This window comes from Brassica napus, chromosome A3 (genome assembly GCF_020379485.1).
Source record: "Brassica napus cultivar Da-Ae chromosome A3, Da-Ae, whole genome shotgun sequence".
NCBI classification, from domain to species: domain Eukaryota; kingdom Viridiplantae; phylum Streptophyta; class Magnoliopsida; order Brassicales; family Brassicaceae; genus Brassica; species Brassica napus.
The window spans coordinates 22,871,663-22,893,377 of NC_063436.1; the positions used below are offsets into that span (position 1 = coordinate 22,871,663).

The window sequence follows — 21,715 nt, forward strand, 5'->3', positions numbered from 1 at the left end:
TTAGAGTAAAGACATAAATCAAAATAATATATCTTGTTTATTTACGATAATTTTTGGTAAATTAATCAAACAATTATTTTATTTATTTTATATGGTATATAACTAAATTTCAATGACATGGACATATATATATAGTATATTTTAATATAAATATTTTAATATAAATATTTATTATTGAGAATTCATACTCATATGATAACACAAAATTTTTAATGTGCGATTTTTTGAATGCAAATTTTAAAATTAAAAATATTAAGGTTTCAATACTTATTCAATACAAATTTAGAAATTATCATATTTAAGTATTTTCCTATGTTATATAGTTTAATTTTAAACTATATTAATATATAATATGAATGTCTAGTAAATGAAACTTCATATTCATACGATATATGGTCATTTGTATCTTGTTGTTACAAAAAAAAATTAAAAATCTGAGCCAATTACAAAGTTAATTAACTGTAAAAAATTAATTGCCTCTTACCACAAAGAATTCCAATATTTTTACTGTCTCTTCTATATAATCTTCAAATAACTATTTTTTCTTTATTTGCTCTCTCTTATTGTCAATGGTTTCATCTCTTTATCATTTTTTTTTTAGTTTTGAGGGTAATCAATATTGCTTTATTATAAACTTTTTTCAAACATATTTTCCCCTGCTTCTCAAACTAATATACTGACATGTGGAAAATGTTTTTCAAAAAAAAAAAAGCTAATTAATTGGCTGACACAATGGTTAAAAATCTGAGCCAATTATAAAGTTAATTCCACGATTTTTACTGTCATGACACACATTCAAACTGTCTCTTCTATATAATTTTCAGATAGCTATTTTGTTCTTTCTCTGCTTCTCAAAGTAATACTCTCTTATTCTTTATGTATTGTTCAGCATGAAGTTTTTCTATTTGCAGATTATTCATAGGAGGAGGAAGCTAGAATGAGGCTGTGGCTACGCAAATAAATTTTAAACTCAGGTTATGAAAATATCAAAGTAAATATTTTACCATTTTTCTCTAAATAAACATGGAAAGTTTTTTTTTTTTGAAAATAAACATGGAAAGTTTTAATTGTTTTTTTTTGAAGAAATGTTGTCTTTTGTGATTTTTTTGGTTTGTTATGGATATAGGGTGAAATAATGACTAGCTTATCTTGCCATAAAGAAGGTGAATATGACTTGGTTTGTTATGGATACTAGGTGACCGGTCCGGACATAAGAACATGATTGGTCCGCACCCTGTGTTCTCTTTCGGCCCGTATCTCACGAGAGGGAACACAGTAACGTCAGTATGAAAAGACAGATATTGTGTGTATGTATAATTGCAACGTCACAAAATATTTTGTGTCTTTACGAAGATACTTTCATTCAAAAAATGAAATAAATAGTGTATAGTTTTAGAAGTAACAGATTTTATATTATCATTAATTAGAATTGTATTGTATATGTTTCATAATTCTTTATTTTAGGTGAATAATATTATTTTTCCATAAATAATAAACACACATTTATGTAGACATATTAAAAGAAAATATAATAAAAATCAAAATATTATCCATAAATAATTTAAATTATAAAGTACATTTCTCGATAAAGAAAGCAAATTCAATTAGAAACTTGCAAAAAATTAAATAAATTTTGTAAGCAATTTGACGGGTTAACATTATTTGATAGATTTATAAATTTCTAAATTTTATTGAACATGAAATAATATTAAATTGACATATCGTCATCGATCTCCTAACTCATCACAACCCATCTAGCAAATACAAAAAATAAATAATTGCAACAATTTATTTATTTTAAAATTTGTATTTGAAAAAAATGTAGATTAAAATTACGTACCGTGACTACGAAATATTCTGAAAAACTTGTTTGTAGATAACATTCAATATTTTTGTCTCCGGCTTCCCTTCTTTACCAGTTATTAAGATTTTTAATCCAGATCTCGACTTAACTCTTGAAAGTGCAACTTTGCCTTGCATTTTGTAAGCATTTTATAAATTATTTTCAAATTATGATAAATTTATTCTTTAAACAACGATAAATAATTTAAAAATAATATTAATAAACATTTTTGGATTTTGTAATATTTAAAATAGTTATTATATAATTATATTCGAACACAATTCATCAAGTAGAGTATAAAACTATTATAATTATCTTATATAAAATTTCGTTCATTGTATTTTATAGTTTATAAATATTAAAAGTAATAAATAAAACGTTATTAATCTTCCTATAATTTCGAGAATTAGTTTCCATAAATTGTTATTTGTAATATTCGTTAGATTATATGGCAAGTGATGTTAAATGATTTTAGACTTATTTTAAATTTTTAGTTCTAAATTAAATAAATAAAAATTTAAAACAATCGACCAATCAAATTATAACAATTTCTTGAAACTTCACCTATGAACCCCAATCTGCGATAGATCAGTCCACGAGATTCACAAAAAAATCTAAATCCCTTACAGGTTGGGTTACTTAAACATAGATTTGTCAATTTGACATATATGCACCATGTTGGTAAGTTGACCACGATTATTGGTGGAACTAATATCCGATCTAATAAAAAAAGGTAGCTGGTTCGATTATTAATTTTTTAGGTTTTTTAACTGCTATGAAAATGACCTCATGAATTAAATGAAAAATGCATAATGCTAGCTTACTTATAAGATAGTATATTCAACAAAAAAATGATATAAGATAGTATTACTAAATGATGAGGAGCATTTGCGTCTAAATACATTTTTCTTAGCACATAAACATCATCGTAATATTTTAATAGTATGAGAGGAGAGATTTGTGAATAATACTTTAAAGAATGAAAAGAGAATGTTTGTAATTTAAGACCTTGGGTGTCTCCTATATATATACGATCGATTTATTTCTCATATTAATGACGCACAATATTTTGTACAATAAATAATGAAATCGTTTAAAGAAAGATATTAAATGTGTATTGTCAAAAAATGATTTGCATATGATATGATTTTACCATTTGTCAAGAAAGGTAAGTTATTGAAAACAAACAACCTAATTAGAAACATTAAAATATTTTGTAAGCAATGTAATAAATATGATATCAACATGCGCAAGTTTACCATTTGAATAATAAGGAAAGTTTTTAATATTTGTCTTAATTCTAAATCTTGCCCAAGGGTAAGCTAAATCGATAATATTTAATGATTTCAACTTGCGCAATTAATCCATATTGTGAATAAGTGATTTGCATATTCAATGATTTCAACTTGCGCAAGTAATCCATATTAGAAAGGTAAGTTATTAAAAACAAATTTTGTCAATAAGTTATTTGCATATTTAATGATTTCAATTTGCGCAAGTAATCCATATTAGAAAGGTAAGTTATTAAAAACAAACAACCTAATTAGTAGGGGTGGGCACTTTACCCGATATCCGAAGTGGCAACCGAACCTGATCCGAAAATGCATGTCAAGTTTTTTATTTAAAAAATTAACAAAAAGTTACATCCAATTTTTTTTTAAAAATACCTAAATTAATGTTTTTTCAGTTTTATATTTTTATGTCCAAATCTATTATGCATTCAATCTATTAAAAATAAAAAATTAGTTAACTGAAAGTAATATTTTTAAATATAAGAAACTTGATAAATGAAAATTTTAATTTTTTTTCAAAATCTAAATATCCGAACCCGATTTGAAATAACCGAATCTGAACTAAAAATACCCGAACCCGACCCGAAGTACAAAAATACCCGAACGGGTTCTACACCTCTATACCGAAATACTCGAAAATTCAAAATACCCGATCCGAACCCGAACACCCAGCCCTACTAATTAGAAACATTGAAATATTTACAAAGCAAATGTAATTAATATGATATCAACATGCGCAAGTTTACTGTTTGAATAATAAGGAAAGTTTTTAATATTTGTCTTACTTCTAAATCTTGCCCAAGGCTAAACTAAATCGATAATTATTATCCTCTAGCTATATATGGGCTTAACGAATTCGACAATAGTTTTGGGCTTGTCTACATAAGAGATTGATTAAAATAAATGAAAAATAAAATTCAAAAAAATTGACCAATAGAATTATAATAATTTTTCTGAGAAGCTCTATATTAATGTCATGTCAGCAAAAATCACTAAAGTGACTTCTCTTTTAATGTATAGGAGGATAGGACGAAACAATGACTAGCTCATCTTGATATAAGGAAGGTGAATATGGCATATCGATGGTGCTGTATGGACAAGATTCAAGTTATATTGTAAACATAAATATTTTAGCTTATTGTGGCTATCTATCTATCTTATTAAAACTCAAATACAAATTTATTTTATTAAAAGTTTAAAACTCAAGTACAAATTAGGTTTGTTTGGTAACATGGATAATAAAATATGGATTACAGCTTTAGAAATAGGTTTGTTTGGGAAAATAGATTGCAGTTTTTAAAAAGAAGTTTGTTTGGAAACATAGATGATAGTATATTAAGAAAAAAAAGTAATGAGTTTTATATTTCTAAGAAAAATTAGAAGTCCATTATATTATGAGAAACTATCTATCTGGTACCTAATCGGCTTCGGTTCAGGTTTGTTTAGGTTTCCGTTTCTGGGGTCAAAGATTTCAGCCCCATTCAAATATTTCAAAATTTCAGTTCGGGTTCGCTTCAGATTTTTACGGGTTCAGTTCGAGTTCAGATAACCCATTGAAATTACTTTAAAAAATTTAAAATTTATTATATACTTTAAATTTCTCAAACTATTAACAAAATAATATATTAAATATTAATTTGAATAACATATGTCAAAATACCTAAACTTAACATATACATTAGTTTAGTTCAAATATTTGGATAGAAAATCAATAATTATTTTAAATATTTTTGGTGTTTTAAGTATAGTTTTACTGTTTAAGATATTTACTATTAACTATTCGTATATATTTTCAACTATTTAAACCATCTTAAAAGTATCATATATATTCTAGATGTTTTTATATACATTAAATCTAAAAATAATTAATATATAAGTATATAAATCTATTTCATATACATTCGGGTATCTGAAATATTTCGGTTTAGATCGTATTCGGTTCTCCAAAAACCAAAATTTTGAATTATTCGGATATTTAATTAATTTTGGTTCGAGTTTGATACTACTTTTTCGGATTGGGATCGGTTCAGTTCTTAAAATTCGGGTATTTTCTCCAGCCCTAATATTATTGACATGAAAAACAAATATGAACATATTTTTGAAAAAATACATTCGCGCGGGTCAAAGTCTAGCAAATATAAATTTACTCTCTTCAGCATCTCGTGGCATCCAAGAATAGTAGGAGATGGTGTTTACATTTTTAACCAAAAAAATGTAGTGTTCATACATACTATTAATATTAAGGAATTCAATTTTTTTGTTTTGCCGGTACGTAGTTGTGTATATGTTTTAAGCCTCAAATGCAGAATATATTATTTATGTGTGTCACCCCTCCTAACGTGGATCCGCCTCTGTTTGTGATCATATCTCTATATAACTTCTTCTGTAATGTAGAATATTTTTGGCAATCTTGTTTCAAATAATGACAACGCCTCAAATAGCTGGAGATGAAAATGGTAATGTTGGTGATGAGGAGGTTCGCTCTCAATGGGCTGCTATTGAGAGATTACCCACGTTTGAGAGGATCACTACTGCTCTGTTCTGGAATAGAGATGAACAAGGGAAGAGAAACGAGAGGCGAGTCATGGATGTTTCTAAACTTGAGGATCTTGATAGACATCTCTTTATCGATGATCTCATTAGACATGTTGAGGATGATAATCTCAGGTTATTGCAGAAAATCAAGAACAGAATCGATGAGTAAGTTTCATGTGAGAAAGTGGTGAGTAATCCAGCTCGACAATACTGTATGGGCTCAAGCCCGAACTGCAGCCTAATTCAGTAAAGCAGAAGTGATCAACAGATGGGCCTCGGTGATATGAAGTTGGGCCCAGAAGGAGAAAGCTTACTCGTTATAGGCTAACGGATAAGGTTGTTTTGTAACAACCTTCTCCTTCTTCCTTGAGTCGATTTTTACTCTGCAACAAAAAAGGAATCTCCATTGTTAGCAGAGAAAGTTGATCTTCTGTAAACACATAAACACTGAGAGAGATAGTAGATTACCAGGTCCCGATCCTGAAGGAGATGTACCTAGTCTATTGACAGGGAACTCTAAAACTTGCTTGTGTCTTACGCTTTCTTTCTTTCTCTTTCTTCTGAGCTTTCGCAAACACACGAGTGATAGGAGTCGCGATCTAGACATTCGAGAGTGTATCTGTGGAATCAAGAGAGATAGAGAGAGCCAACGAGGAGAGAGATCGTGTTAAAGTCAAGCAAAGCCCAGTCGAATCTTCTACAATTGGTATCAGAGCTCGGTGAGAGCGAGAAAGAAGAAGATCCGAGGAGATCTGAGATCGGGAAGGTGAAGGGAAACGTGATCGACATCAGTGAGATCAAGATCGAAACAAGTCTTGATCGAGAATCACAAGATCGTTTGCGATAAAGGAAGTCTCTAATTCAAACTTGAATTTTTCAATATAATAATAAAGCGTAGTCACTGTGATCTGTTCGTGGTTTGCTGTGGGAGTGTTTCTTCTTGTTATCTGCAGGTAACAGGAGACCAGGAAGTCCACAGAAGTCAAGATGGATCCAACGCGGGGAAAATTTGAGATCGAAAAGTTTGATGGAAAAGGAGATTTTGGACTTTGGAAGTTCAAGATGCAAGCACAGCTCGAGATTCAGGGTCTGCTGTCAGTGTTAAAGGAGGAGGATTCGTCTACACCTAAAGAAGAGAAACAGGAAGACGATGAGGAGATCAAGAAAGAACCTAAGAGGGCAGAGAAGGATTTGCGAGTTCGTAGCCTGCTCAGCATCTGCCTGAGCGATGTGATCTTGAGGAAGATCATGAATGAACCAACAGCTCTTGGTATGTGGAGAGCACTAGAAAGAGACTACCAGACCAAGTCACTACCAAATAGGATATACTTGAAGAAGAAGTTCTCATGCTTCAAGATGGAGGAAGAGAAGCCTATGGAAGAAAATTTTGACCAGTTCTTGAAGCTTGTTGCGGATCTAGCGAGCATTAAGATTGACATCTCAGATGAGGATCAAGCAATTCAACTGCTATCAGGACTACCATCAGCTTTCGAACCGCTAGTGCACACATTACAGTACGGGACAGGAAAAGATACGCTAACTGTAAATGAAGTGATGACAGCGGCTTACTCAAAGGAGGTGGAGTTAAAACAGAAAGGGATAACTCCAAAGGGAAGACCATCAGAAGGACTATTCACAGAATCTAGAGGAAGGTCAACAACAAGAAACGAGTCAGGAGGAAACAAACCATGGCACAACAAGTCGAAGAATAGTTTCAGGTCTAAATCCAGAGGAAGAACTGCAAACAAGACAGACAAGACATGTTGGGTTTGTGGAAGCGAAGGTCACTGGAAGAGGGATTGTCCAGAGAGAAAGAAGTTCCCACAGAACAACCGATCACAAAGCTCAGCAAACGTTGCCACAAACCTGCCTGGACCAGTTGCTCTCACTGCAAGTCTAACAGTCTCACAAGAGGAGTGGGTGTTGGACTCGGGGTGCACTTTTCACATCACACCCAGGAAGGAACTATTATCAGACTTTGAAGAGTTTGAAGGCAACAAAGTCATGATGGGAAATAATACTCACTGTATGGTTCGTGGCATGGGAAAGATAACAATTGACAATCTAGATGGAACGATGGTGACGCTAAGCAACGTGAGATACATTCCTGAGATGGGTAGAAACCTAATCTCCTACGGGCAGCTAGAGCAATCAGGGTGCCGCTACAGTGGACAAGGCTTCATGATCCACTTTTACAAAGGAGATAAGAAGGTTCTATCAGGGAAGTATACAAGTGGGTTGTATTACCTTCAAGGGAACGTCAGGAAGGCAGAAGTGAACTCGGTAAAAGAAACAGTGGATCTCACCAGAAGATGGCACACAAGACTGGCTCACATGAACCACAGATCGATGGAAACGTTAGCCAAAAAGGGATATGTAAAGAAGGAAGAGATTGGAGAGTTGGGATTCTGCGAAGCTTGTGCAATGGGAAAATCACACAAGCAAAGATTCCCGAAGGCAAAGCATATCTCTAAAGGAGTGTTGGATTACATTCACACAGACCTTTGGGGATCTCCAACAACAACAGAGAGCTTATCAGGGGCTCATTACTTCCTAACTCTAACTGATGATTATTCTAAAAAGGTTTGGATATTTTTCCTTAAAACTAAAGACGAAGTGTTCAATTGTTTTGCAGAATGGAAGGTGCTAGTGGAAAACCAGACAGGAAAGAGCATAAAATGTGTTAGAACAGACAACGGGTTGGAGTTCTGCAACCAAAGGATGGATACATTGTGCAAGAAGTCAGGAATCAAACGCCACAAGACATGCCCATATACCCCACAACAGAACGGTGTGTCAGAAAGAATGAATCGGTCAATCATGGATAAAGTGAGAGCTATGCTGAGCGAGACAGGTTTAGATGAGAGCTACTGGGCTGAAGCGGCCTCGACGGCAGTGTACATAATCAACAGGTCACCAAACGCATCCATAAAGTTCGAAGTACCTGAGGCAAGATGGATGGGGAGTGATCCAGAGTATGGACACCTGAGAAGTTTTGGATGCATTGCATATGTGCATCAAGTGAAAGAAAAGATAAATCCCAGAGCTGCGAGAGGAATTTTCTTGGGATATGCACAAGGAACAAAGGGTTATCGAGTATGGCTCTTAGAAGAAGAGAAAGTTGTCATCTCTAAAGATGTAGTGTTCAACGAGGAGAGGTTCTTCAAAGACCTTAAGAAGGAGGAAGATCAAGAATCACTACAGAAGGAGGTAGAGCCGAAGATAACAAAGAAGAAAGTCACGTTCAGCAGCAACTTAGAGAAATTTGAAGGAGAAAGTTCAAATTCAGGTGGAGCTGTTGAAACACAGCCATCACAGACTCATGAAACTACTGAAGAAGAAACAAGATCAGAAACTGACTCTGAGACAGAAGATCCACAAACGCAGGAGCTAGACAACTACTTATTGGCAAGAGACAGAGAGAGGAGAACAATAAAACCTCCCTCAAAATTTGAAGATGCAGATTATCTAGCATATGCACTGTCAAGTGCCGAAGACTTGGAGCTAGAGGAGCCGAGAAGCTATGCTGAAGCTAGACAGAGCAAAGATTGGAGACTCTGGATAGGAGCTTCAGATGAAGAAATGACATCTCTTGAGAAGAATGAGACATGGGAATATGTAAAGAGACCAAAGGATCAGAAGGTCATTGGATGTAAGTGGATCTATAAGTTGAAACCTGAGATTCCAGGGCTTGAACCACCAAGATACAAAGGGAGACTGGTGGCTAAAGGTTATGCACAAATAGAGGGAATAGACTACAACGATGTGTTTGCACCAGTGGTGAAACACGTATCTATTCGAATACTCCTCTCAGCGGTAGTCAATTACGACCTAGAGCTAGAACAACTTGATGTAAAGACAGCTTTTCTACACGGCATACTTAAGGAGAGGATCTATATGGAGCAGCCAGAGGGTTACGTCCTAAAGGGAAAGGAGGATATGGTATGTCTGCTTAAGAAGTCACTCTACGGACTCAAGCAATCCCCGAGAGAGTGGAATCATAGATTTGATAACTTCATGATGAAGCAGGATTATAGAAGGAGCGAGTATGATCCTTGCGTTTACTTGAAGGGGTCAGCAGTGAAAGATATGGTCTATCTACTGATTTACGTTGACGACATGTTGATAGCATCGAAGCAGATGGACAAGATTCAGAAACTAAAGGATCAGCTTAGCACGGAATTCGAGATGAAGGATCTAGGTCATGCGAGGAAAATACTAGGAATGGACATTCTAAGAGATAGGAAAAACTCATCCCTAGTTCTATCACAGAATGACTACTTGAGGAAAGTATTGAAGACGTTTGAGATGGAAGAATGTAGAGCGGTGAGTACACCACTCGGGTCACAGTTCAAACTAAAATCCCTAACAAGAGACAACGAAGCAGAGCAGACTAGAGGGATGGAGGACATACCTTACACCAGCGCAGTAGGGAGTCTAATGTACGCGATGGTTGGTTCTAGACCAGACCTCGCTTACGCAGTCGGAATGGTGTGTCGGTTTATGAGCAAACCTGGAAAGGATCACTGGTTAGCAGTCAAGTGGATAATGCGATATATAAAAGGGGCATTAGACTTGAACTTAACTTTCACAAAGGAGGAGAAGTTTGAAGTCAGAGGATACTGCGACTCGGATTACGCAGCGGACTTGGACAAGAGGAGGTCAATTGCAGGTTACGTCTTCACCGTAGGAGGAAATACGGTAAGCTGGAGATCATCTTTGCTCAAGATCATTGCGTTGTCAACTACTGAAGCTGAGTACATGTCCTTATCTGAAGCAATCAGAGAAGGTATATGGTTAAAAGGCATCTGCGAAGAGTTAAAGCTGAGCACAGGAAAGATTGAGGTACACTGTGATTCTCAGAGTGCGATCTATCTATCAAAGAACTTTATCTACAGAGAGAGGTCAAAGCACATGGCGGTAAAGTATAACTTTATACGGGAGATAATAGCAGATGGAGTAGCAGAGGTTCTAAAGATTCATACGTCAATCAATCCAGCAGATATGTTGACTAAAACCTTACCAGTAGAGAAGTTCAGCGGGTGTCTCACTCGGCTGAAGGTATTGGAAGCTTGATAAGAAGGAAGTCGCCGGTCGTTCTTCGGAACTGAGAAGACGACGGAGGAGGGCGAAACAGGTCTCGGAAGTCAGAGAGACAGAACTGAAGGGAATCAGAATCTTTAGAGGAGAGAGAAGTCTAGCTCGGAGTGAGGACAAAACGTAGCTAGTACCAGGATCGGGAAGATCGGAAGTCATTGAAGCAGCTTGTCGGATATGAAAGACAGAGCTGATGTTTCCGAGGGAATTAGATCAGCAGTCGTCGGTGGAGTCACTCACCAAGGTGGAGATTGTGAGAAAGTGGTGAGTAATCCAGCTCGACAATACTGTATGGGCTCAAGCCCGAACTGCAGCCTAATTCAGTAAAGCAGAAGTGATCAACAGATGGGCCTCGGTGATATGAAGTTGGGCCCAGAAGGAGAAAGCTTACTCGTTATAGGCTAACGGATAAGGTTGTTTTGTAACAACCTTCTCCTTCTTCCTTGAGTCGATTTTTACTCTGCAACAAAAAAGGAATCTCCATTGTTAGCAGAGAAAGTTGATCTTCTGTAAACACATAAACACTGAGAGAGATAGTAGATTACCAGGTCCCGATCCTGAAGGAGATGTACCTAGTCTATTGACAGGGAACTCTAAAACTTGCTTGTGTCTTACGCTTTCTTTCTTTCTCTTTCTTCTGAGCTTTCGCAAACACACGAGTGATAGGAGTCGCGATCTAGACATTCGAGAGTGTATCTGTGGAATCAAGAGAGATAGAGAGAGCCAACGAGGAGAGAGATCGTGTTAAAGTCAAGCAAAGCCCAGTCGAATCTTCTACATTTCAAGGTTCAAGACTATGCTTTTTATCATGGTTATTTTCCTTGTTTCATGTTTATATGCTAAGAAAATGTAAATATTATTGGTCTATATATTAATCTCATGTATATTTGAAGGGTTGGTCTCGAGTTACCGACGATTGAAGTGAGGTTCAGTGATCTTTTTGTGGAAGCAGAGTGTGAGGTAGTTTATGGAAAACCCATCCCAACTCTTTGGAATGCTATTGCAAGCAGAATATCTGTAAGTGAGATTGTATCCTTTTTAAGTTTCCACGTTAACATCCTAATCTAGGAAATCTAGTAATTAATTATATGCATAACGGTGGTCTTGTGACAGAGAGTCATGTGTTTAAAGAAAGAAAAAAGTATAAGCATCTTGAATGGCGTCAGTGGTATCATAAGGCCTAAAAGGTAAATTCTTGAAACAAAAGTTCCTCATTATTCATTAATCTTGGCTTTCTTTACAAAGACAGAAACGTTTTTTGTTTATTTGCAGAATGACTTTGTTGCTTGGTCCTCCTAGTTGTGGTAAAACCAGTCTGCTACTTGCACTAGCTGGAAGACTCGACCATTCTTTGAAGGTTTGTTTTTGATAATTCAAACACTGACTCATATGTTTTGTTCACAAATCATATGAGTTCCTTCCACATTACAGACTACAGGAAAAGTTAGTTACAACGGTCACTTATTATCAGAGTTTGTTCCTGAAAAAACATCAAATTATGTAAGTCAAAATGATCTACACATTCCAGAGATTACTGTGAGAGAGACACTCGATTTTTCAGGATGTTTTCAAGGCACAGGAAGCCGTTTAGGTGAGGAAAACAATTATCCATATATTTCTTTTTGGTGAGTTCTTGTTGCATTAAACATTTTTACCATAACAGAAACTATGAAAGAGATTAGTAGAAGGGAGAAACTGAAAGGAATAATTCCTGATCCTGATATAGATGCATACATGAAGGTAAAAAAACCTGTTGTGCTTTAATATGAATATAAATAAGAATTCTAATTAGAATGTTTCAGAAGAAAAAGAATTCTAATTAGAAATATAAAAAATTCTATATCATGACAGGCAACTTCTATTGAAGGTTCAAAAACTAATCTGCAAACTGATTATATCCTAAAGGTATGGTAATTTTCAGAGGTGTTTTCTGTTCTTATCTGAAGTTATTAATGCATCTGTTGTTCTATTATTATCAGATCCTAGGACTCAGTTTCTGTGCAGATACACGCGTTGGAGATACATCAAGACCAGGAATATCAGGTGGCCAAAAGAGACGATTAACTACAGGTAACTTAAGCATTCACATGCACATTGGTTCTAATATCTTTCAAGACAAACTTCATATTTGGTATGTATATATTATCTACTGCAGGTGAGATGATCGTAGGTCCAATCAAAACTCTGTTCATGGATGAAATATCAAATGGTTTGGACAGCTCAACAACGTTCCAGATTGTATCTTGTCTCCAACATTATGCACTTCTGTCTGAAGGAACCATAGTGGTTTCACTGCTTCAGCCTGCACCAGAAACGTTTGACCTTTTCGACGATGTGATTCTTATGGGAGAAGGAAAGATAATCTACATTGGTCCAAGGGATTATATTTGTAGATTCTTTGAGGATTGTGGATTTAAATGTCCAACTAGAAAATCTGTTGCTGAATTTCTTCAGGAGGTTATCTCAAGGAAAGATCAAGAACAGTATTGGTGTCATATAGACAAACCATATTCTTATGTATCCATTGACTCATTTATTGAGAGGTTCAAAAAGTCTGAGCTTGGGTTACAACAACAAGAGGAACTCTCCAAGACACCTGACAAGTCTCAGGCTCAGAAAGATGCTTTATGCTCAAGAAAATACTCACTTAGCAACTGGGAGATGTTAAAAGCTTGCTCAAGGAGAGAGTTTCTTCTGATGAAACGAAACTCTTTTGTTTATGTATTCAAGTCTGGACTCGTAAGTTCTTGTATTTTTTTTACCAGAAAATCTATACTTGTTTTAACCATTACATGCTTAAACCTTTTTTACCCTTTTAATGCAGTTGATTTGCATTGGATCTATTACAATGACCGTTTATCTAAGGACTGGGTCTAAAAGAGATCTAGTGCATGCTAATTATCTAATGGGTTCTTTGTTCTTTTCAATCTTTAAAATGCTTGCTGATGGAATTCCAGAACTCACACTAACAATCTCAAGGTTGTCAGTGTTCTACAAGCAGAAAGAGTTGTACTTGTATCCTGCTTGGGCTTATGCAGTTCCTTCAGCTATTTTAAAGATACCCATTTCAGTTCTTGAAGCGTTTATGTGGACGTCGTTGACATATTATGTCATTGGTTATAGTCCTGATATTGTCAGGTAACACATTCACAAACATGTTTTGTACAATTCAAGAAACTTTATCTGCTAATTCAGATTTTCTTTTCTTCAGGTTCTTTCGCCAGTTCTTGATCTTCTTTGCTTTACACCTTTCATGCATATCAATGTTCCGTGCTATAGCTGCCACTTTTCGAGATTTTGTTCTTGCCACAACAATGGGATCAGTCTCTATAGTGCTTCTCTCATTATTTGGAGGATTCGTCCTTCGAAAACGTATGTTTTGTTACTTGAAACACACGTTTCATAATAAGTTTTTGAAGATTCATTGTAATGATTTTCTTTTATATTCCAGCGTCCATGCCTGCTTGGCTTCAGTGGGGTTTCTGGTTGTCTCCATTGTCATATGCTGAGATTGGTCTAACCTCAAATGAATTTTTCTCTACACGGTGGAGTCAGGTAATGAATTCTTTACACAACTTTCACATTTTCTAGCTAAATTTTTACTTCATTATTGATTTGTATATCATCTCCATTAGACAACATCTGGAAACAGAACGTTAGGGGAAGAAGTTCTTGATGCTCGAGGGCTGAACTTTGGTGATCAATCTTACTGGGGTGCATTTGGTGCTTTAATTGGCTTCACATTCTTCTTCAATGTTGTTTTTGTACTGGCTTTGACATTTCTAACGAGTAAGTTCACAAACCATCTTTTATATAATATGTGAGTGATAGAAGTTAGTATATGTGATGATTGTTTCTAGTTTCTAAGATGGTTTTTGCTTTTCAAAAAACTATTTTATCGTCCAATCACAATTCTACAAAAATAGATTTCCTAAAATTTAGAAAAATTACTTTTTTTTAAAAAGTTCTCTCATACCAATCAACATTTTAACAAAATAGTTTTCCTACAAAATAGGGAAACTAGTTTTTTAGGTGTTTAGACAAATTTCCAATGAAAACCAAAATCCATGTTTTTGAGGTTTTTAGAGAATATGTACGACTACTTCATATTTTTATTAACTTATGAATATAAATATAATATAATAACACTAGTTAAATTATATACTTTTTTATTTAGGTAGTTTTGTTTTAACTATTTACACATATTTTAAGATTATTTTAGTAAAATATATTTTTGACAAAAAAAATTTAAAACAAGCTACTACATTTTTCATTTCTTTTTAAATAACAAGCATAATATTTTAATAAATTATAATGATAAAAATGGAAACTTCTGCATAATTTAATAATTTTGTATAGCTTTAAAATAAATCAAAATAAATAAATACTGAAAAACAAAAATACAATAAAAATAAATCTGAAAATCACTCGTAATTCAAATCAATAAATTTAAAATTTCGTCAAAAAATATTCATTGCTCTAATTATTTTTGAAAAAAATACAATAATTTATAAACAACATGCATACATTTTAAAACTAAAACATGATAATAAAAAAATAAAATCTGAAAACCAGTTATATGTGAAATATTTTCTGATTCTAACAACGAAAATATTTTGATTAATTTTAACGTTTTCTCTAAGAAATAATTATATGTTTATTGTATTATTTAAAAATAAATTACAATTATTATTTAGAAAATTAAAAAAGCTAAGGCAAAATCAAAAACGAAAACCAAAAACTGAAAATGAAAGCAAAAATATGAAAATTAAAAACTAAAATCTAAATGATGCAGAGTTACCGGGATGGTTCGCAGAGTCTACATGAATCTGCTTTGTTTGCTGACAAAAAAAAAAACTAAAATCTAAAAATTAAAAACCTAGATATATAAATCTAAAAACTAAAATCTAAAAATCAAAAACTAAAACTAAAAACTACTAAAATAATCAACATCTATATGTTATTGATTTTGTTCTTTCTGTAATTTCAGCTTCAAATAGGTCTCGTGCGATTGTGTCTAGTGATGATGATAACGCTCAAAGTTCAGGAAACCATACTAAGTCAAGTTCTAAAATTGCTACCCAGTCCAAAAATGCATTACCTTTCAAACCCCTAACTTTCACATTTCAAGACGTCCGTTATTTCGTCCAGACTCCTCAGGTAAACCAAGTATCTTAAAACTTCTTGAACCGTTTAGAAAAAAAAGACAAGAGTTAAATGTGTGGTGTCTCTTGTTTCTATTAAAAGGGCAAGAAGGTGCAGCTTCTCTCTAACGTTACAGGCGCATTCAAGCCCGGTGTTCTCACTGCTCTAATGGGTGTGAGTGGTGCTGGTAAAACGACTCTGATGGATGTTCTTTCTGGAAGGAAAAGCCGCGGTGACATTGAAGGAGAGATCCAAGTAGGTGGTTACCGTAAGGTTCAAGAAACATTTGCAAGGGTTTCAGGTTACTGTGAGCAGTTTGATATTCACTCTCCCAATTTAACCATAGAGGAGTCCTTGGAATACTCTGCTTGGCTTCGACTTCCTTCTAGCATCAACTCTGAAACAAAAAGGGTAAGCCATTATTTGAAAACAAAAATTATTATATCCTTTTAGCTCTCACTTGTCTGAGAATTTTCTTGATTTTTCTTATAGGCAATAGTCAGAGAAGTTCTTGAGACGATAGAGCTGGAGGAGATTAAAGATTCCCTAGTAGGACTTCCGGGAGTTAGCGGGTTAACAACAGAACAACGCAAGAGACTGACAATAGCTGTGGAGCTTGTTGCCAATCCTTCAATCATATTCATGGATGAACCAACCACTGGATTAGATGCAAGAGCTGCTGCAATTGTAATGAGAGCTGTGAAGAATATCACAGAGACTGGTAGAACTGTTGTTTGCACCATTCACCAACCGGGAACAGATATCTTTGAAGCTTTTGATGAGGTAACGATCTTGAGAATAATACACATCCCCATTTCAAAAGTCTCCTTTCTAAGAATACATTATGTGACATTCAACTGCAGCTGGTTTTGATGAAAAATGGAGGAAAGATTATCTATCATGGACCTCTTGGACAACATTCAAGCAATGTTATTGAATACTTTATGGTAAGTTTTCATTAAATATACTAAAACTGAACTAAATATTTATAAAGTATGGTTATCTTTCTTTATTTACAATGGTAATTTTCAACTGCAGAGGATTCCTGGAGTTCCGAAAATGAAAGAGAACACTAATCCAGCCACTTGGTTACTAGACATTACTTCAAGATCATCAGAAGACAAAACTGGTGTTGATTTGGCCCAAATCTACAAGGAATCTTCTTTGTTTAAGTAAGTATATCAACATTTAGAATGTTGTTTCCTTGAAACTTGCTTACCTTTGTTTTTTTTTTTAGGGAGAACAACATAGTAATAGAGCAAATGAGAGGTACATCTTCAGGAACAGAAGAACTAACCTCCTTGACGCGATATGCTCAAACAGGTTGGGGACAGTTCAAGGCATGCCTATGGAAACAACACCTCTCTTATTGGAGAAACCCTTCCTACAATCTCACTCGCATCCTCTTCATGTGTCTTACCTCTTTGATCTGTGGCGTTCTGTTCTGGCAAAAGGCTAATAAAATGTTAGTCTCTTCCCTCTCTTCCTTTCTTTTAAGTTTTGTTGTCTCTCAAACTTTGTGTTTACCTTTCTTCTTTGGCAGAAACACTCAACAAGATCTTTTCAATGTATTGGGCTCAATGTACACGGTGGTTCTTTTCACTGGAATAAACAATTGCTCTACAGTGTTATTCTGCATTGCAACCGAAAGAAATGTCTTCTACCGCGAAAGATTTGCTCAAATGTACAACTCATGGGCGTACTCCCTTGCACAGGTTAACACATTTTCCTCAGATCAATCCACATACACGGAATACAAAGTAAACCTGGCTTTGGCATTGAGCTGAAGCCCTAAATTTTGTAGGTGTTGGTTGAGATTCCATACTCATTAGTCCAGTCTATTTTATGTATGGCAATCTTATATCCTATGGTTGGCTATCACTTCTCTGTGTACAAAGTGTTTTGGAGCTTCTATGCAGTCTTCTGCTCGTTGCTCATATTCAACTACTTTGGCATGCTTTTAGTCGTCATCACTCCAAACATTCACGTTGCTTTTACTCTCCGTTCGGGCTTCTACTCAATGGTTAATCTCTTCGCTGGTTATGTCATGCCAAAACCTGTAAGTATCTTCTAACCAAGATAAAAAGAGTGACAAACCTCTCTACGTTATGTAATAGATCAAAACATGTTGAGAATTTTATTGGATATGCAGAGCATTCCGAAATGGTGGATTTGGATGTATTACTTGAGTCCCACGTCATGGGTTTTGAATGGATTGCTCACATCTCAGTATGGAGATATGGAGAAAGAGATAGTAGCATTTGGAGAGACGAAGAAGGTTTCAGATTTCGTGGAAGATTATTTTGGTTTCAGATATGATTCTTTGGCTCTTGTAGCTATCATTCTCATTGCCTTTCCCATTCTCTTGGCTTCTCTTTTCGCATTCTTCATAGATAAACTCAATTTCCAAAAGAAGTGACGATTCTTATAATCCTGCTTCACAGGGTCAGTATGAAAATATTTTTTTTGGTATTTAGCAAATAAATAAATTAAGCTTTCTAGATCTATTACAGTTGTGCCCAAAAATAAGTAACATAAGAGTTTTGGCTCTTGTAGCTATTGTTCTCACTGCCTTCCCCATTCTCTTGGCTTCTCTTTTCGCATTCTTCATCGGTAAACTCAATTTCCAAAAGAAGTGATTTCTTATAGTCCTGCTTCACAGTGTCAGTATGAAGAATAATGTTTTGGTATTTAGCAAATAAATTAATTAAGTTTTGTAGATATGTTACATTTGTGTCCAAAAAAAACAACGGTTGAGTGAGTAACATTCAAAGAGCAAAGTGACTCTCACCAGTCAACACCACATGACAAAAAAACAAACTCAAAACTTAGGATGATGGAGTATGAGAAAAATCAATGCCTGCACAACTTTATATACAGAGAGGAAGGATCTGAGCTTCATTCTTTTCCTTGAGCAAAAGGAAGTAAGACAAAGAAACAAACTTGGTCGAAAATACACAATCCTTCGAATCTCGGGTCTCTTCTATAAGACATTTACTTCTGAACTTAGTCAGGAAGAATAAAACTAACCCACCCCTACAAGCTACAAGACAAAAAAACATTAGGTTATATTGTTAGGATTGATTCAGGCAGAGGTCTATTAAAATAAGAAACTTACCTCAGGATTCTGCCATTGATTTACATCAGAAGAATATTAGACTCAGGCGCTGTTTAGCTGATTCTTGAAGTGAATGGTTAGAGAAAGAAAAAAAAAAACGCTAAGTGTTCATGGCAATTAGCTCATCAGGCATGCATTGCCTTATGTTAATGACCATTGAAGTGTTAAAAGGCGATGAGATGTCACAGCACTGACGGCGAGGCGGATTCATCTGTCATTTTTGTTTCAGAGAAAAGAAAGATTATAAATCTGGCCAAACTAAAGGTAATAGAACTATAAAACTATACCTGTTCAACATTAAGTTTCAGCTTACGAGACAGAACACGGATGCGTTGTAGTCGCTTAAGCGCTTCTGCTCTGTGGCAGTTTCCCACATTATGAAGCTTATAGCTACTCCATGTCCCATCAATTCCATCTGATCCTACACTATCCAAGAAAAAGACGAGCGGTCTCGCACATGGATCCCTGGGATACTCTCTTGTGCTGAACATATAGTTGCTCCGGACACCTGACCCTCTCCTCCATGTAGAGAATGTTTTTTGCAGGGTGAGAAGATCCGGGAGGAGTTTATTGCCTTCATAGACTTGAATCGCGTAGCCCCACACAACCGAAACAGTCACTATGTTCGAAGAATCATAGCACACGCTCTGCTGCAATATCCTAGCGGAATCAAAACTTGCAGCACTGATGAGACGAGCCACGGATTCAGTCCGGTTTGTTTTCGGAAAGAAGGGATCAACTGCGTCTAAGTGATGAAGTGATACCAGTGGAGCTAAAGGGTGCGCACATAGCAGTCCAAATAAGTTCCCTCTTACATCAATCTAAGAAAAATAAAACATATATAGTAATGTTCAGACACTAACTACACTTATCCAAAACCAAACAAACAAAGCAAGTAAATTAATACTTCAGTTATTGAGCTAAACTTTCCAAATATAGAAACTCTCTGTTGTTCATCAATCAGCATCAATGGAACTATATCTCAATTATTGTTAAAAATAGTAATGTTCAGACACAAGCTACTCTTATCCAAAACCAACCAAACAAGGCAAGCAAACTAACACTTCAGTTACTGAACTAAACTTTCCAAATATAGAAACTCTCTGTTCGTTAATCAGGCATCAACGGAACTATAATTCAATCATTGTTAAAAATAGCAATGTTCAGACACTAACTACACATATATAGTAATGTTCAGACACTAACTATACTTATCCAAAACCAACCAAACAAGGCAAGTAAACCAACACTTCAGTTATCAAACTAAAATTTCCAAATATAGAAACTATCTCAATTACTGTCAAAAACCTAGAAAGTTTCATTACGTTATACCTGATGAAACCCAGGTTCGTGAGTCAACGCAACACCAAGCTCAGCCAAGCAAGAGAAGATCCTGGAGTCGCTCCCATACAAATGCGCATACCTCATCAAACAAGAATCCAAAACCCTAGCAAGAACCTTCCCAAGCGAAGCGCTGATCGCGAACCCTCCGCCACCAAACGCCATATCAAACGAGTACCTCACGTTCTGATCATAAAACTCCGAGTTACTCCCGACGTACCACCACTTCCGGTGATCGTACTTTGACAAAACCGTCACGAGATTGTCCACGAAGAAGACAGTGTCGTCATCTCCGAAGACGAACCACCGCACGTCTTTATTATCATCTCCACGATCAATTGTCTCTTTGACGACGCGCGCGACGCGGATCGCCGACCGGAGACCGCCGGGGAAGGTGTAAGGGAACCTAGAGACGTCTTGGGAGACGATCACGGGAGGGAGGGTGTGATCGGGATCGGGATCGAGTCTGCGGCGATCGAGGAAGACGACGGCGCGCGTGGAGGAGTTGGGAGAGTACCAGAGACGGACGTAGGAGCTGCGGCGGAGCCAGGAGTCGCGAGAGGCGGCGATTGAGAAGAGTAGGTGGCGGCGCTGGGTGGAGAAGAGGGGCAAGGAGCGAGCGATGGAGGAGATTTGGTCGCGGCGGAAGGTGCAGTAGGTGAAGAGGGTGAAGACGATGGAGCAGAAGGTGAGGAGTAGGAAGATGTTTCTGACGCGGGGAGAGAGAAGTGATGGTGATTTGGAGGGGAAGGGCATCTCAGGGGAGAGGGAGTCGGGTCTAGAGAGAGGTGGATCGGATCGTCTCTTTCGTCTTGTCTGGTTCATTTCTGGAGTATTGTTTGTTCGGTTTTTTCTCTCTCTCTCTCTCTTCCAGTGAATTCGTCGAGGCTTTGTGTTTGTCGGAAGCTGGAAGGCGAAACCGTCTCCGTTACAGTGAATGGTTTCAGTTTTACGGGTCGGGTAATACCAAGATTCGGTCTGGCTCCAATCGTCGGACCTGCTAGCTGAGACAGAGGTTTAGGTGTTTTTTCTTAACGATAAAGGGTTTATTTGCTAAATAACCAAAACAAAAAATGAAATTAGATTTTTAGAGAAAGAGTATAGAGAGATAGAAAGAGAAAATAAGAGAGAAAAGATGTTTTTAGTTAGTTAGTGAATTTTGTTTTTTTTTTGTCTATTGAATGCAATTTTTCAATGATAAACCATGCATCATAAAAGAACACTTTAAATCGCATAAGTGGACAAAAGTTTGTATTTTAAACTTTGGAGTTCAACTGTTAACACTTTAAACAGTGTTAACAATTTAACAGTAAAACTTGTTTCAATAACATATTAAATATTGAA

At 35.6% G+C, this 21,715-nt stretch overlaps 2 protein-coding genes across 2 annotated transcripts; one reads left to right on the forward strand and one right to left on the reverse strand.

Moving 5' to 3' along the window:
* The first annotated feature begins 12,671 nt into the window (after positions 1 to 12,671).
* Positions 12,672 to 18,419, forward strand: LOC106442472 (ABC transporter G family member 43-like). The gene is made up of 14 exons (XM_048777044.1): positions 12,672 to 13,506; positions 13,592 to 13,905; positions 13,979 to 14,139; positions 14,219 to 14,322; positions 14,403 to 14,556; positions 15,758 to 15,927; positions 16,015 to 16,323; positions 16,405 to 16,695; positions 16,776 to 16,859; positions 16,951 to 17,084; positions 17,150 to 17,377; positions 17,456 to 17,627; positions 17,717 to 17,971; positions 18,065 to 18,419. Exons 1-14 carry the CDS (start codon positions 12,901 to 12,903, stop codon positions 18,329 to 18,331), a joined length of 3,249 nt encoding a protein of 1,082 aa, XP_048633001.1. The 5' UTR covers positions 12,672 to 12,900; the 3' UTR covers positions 18,332 to 18,419.
* Positions 18,420 to 18,582: 163 nt separating this feature from the next.
* On the reverse strand, positions 18,583 to 21,333 carry LOC106440050. The gene is made up of 4 exons (XM_013881632.3): positions 20,363 to 21,333; positions 19,318 to 19,851; positions 19,031 to 19,241; positions 18,583 to 18,955 (listed from the first exon to the last, which is right to left on the reverse strand). The coding sequence occupies exons 1-3, from the start codon at positions 21,194 to 21,196 to the stop codon at positions 19,131 to 19,133; spliced, it is 1,479 nt and encodes a 492-aa protein (XP_013737086.2). The 5' UTR covers positions 21,197 to 21,333; the 3' UTR covers positions 18,583 to 18,955; positions 19,031 to 19,130.
* Positions 21,334 to 21,715: the final 382 nt, after the last annotated feature.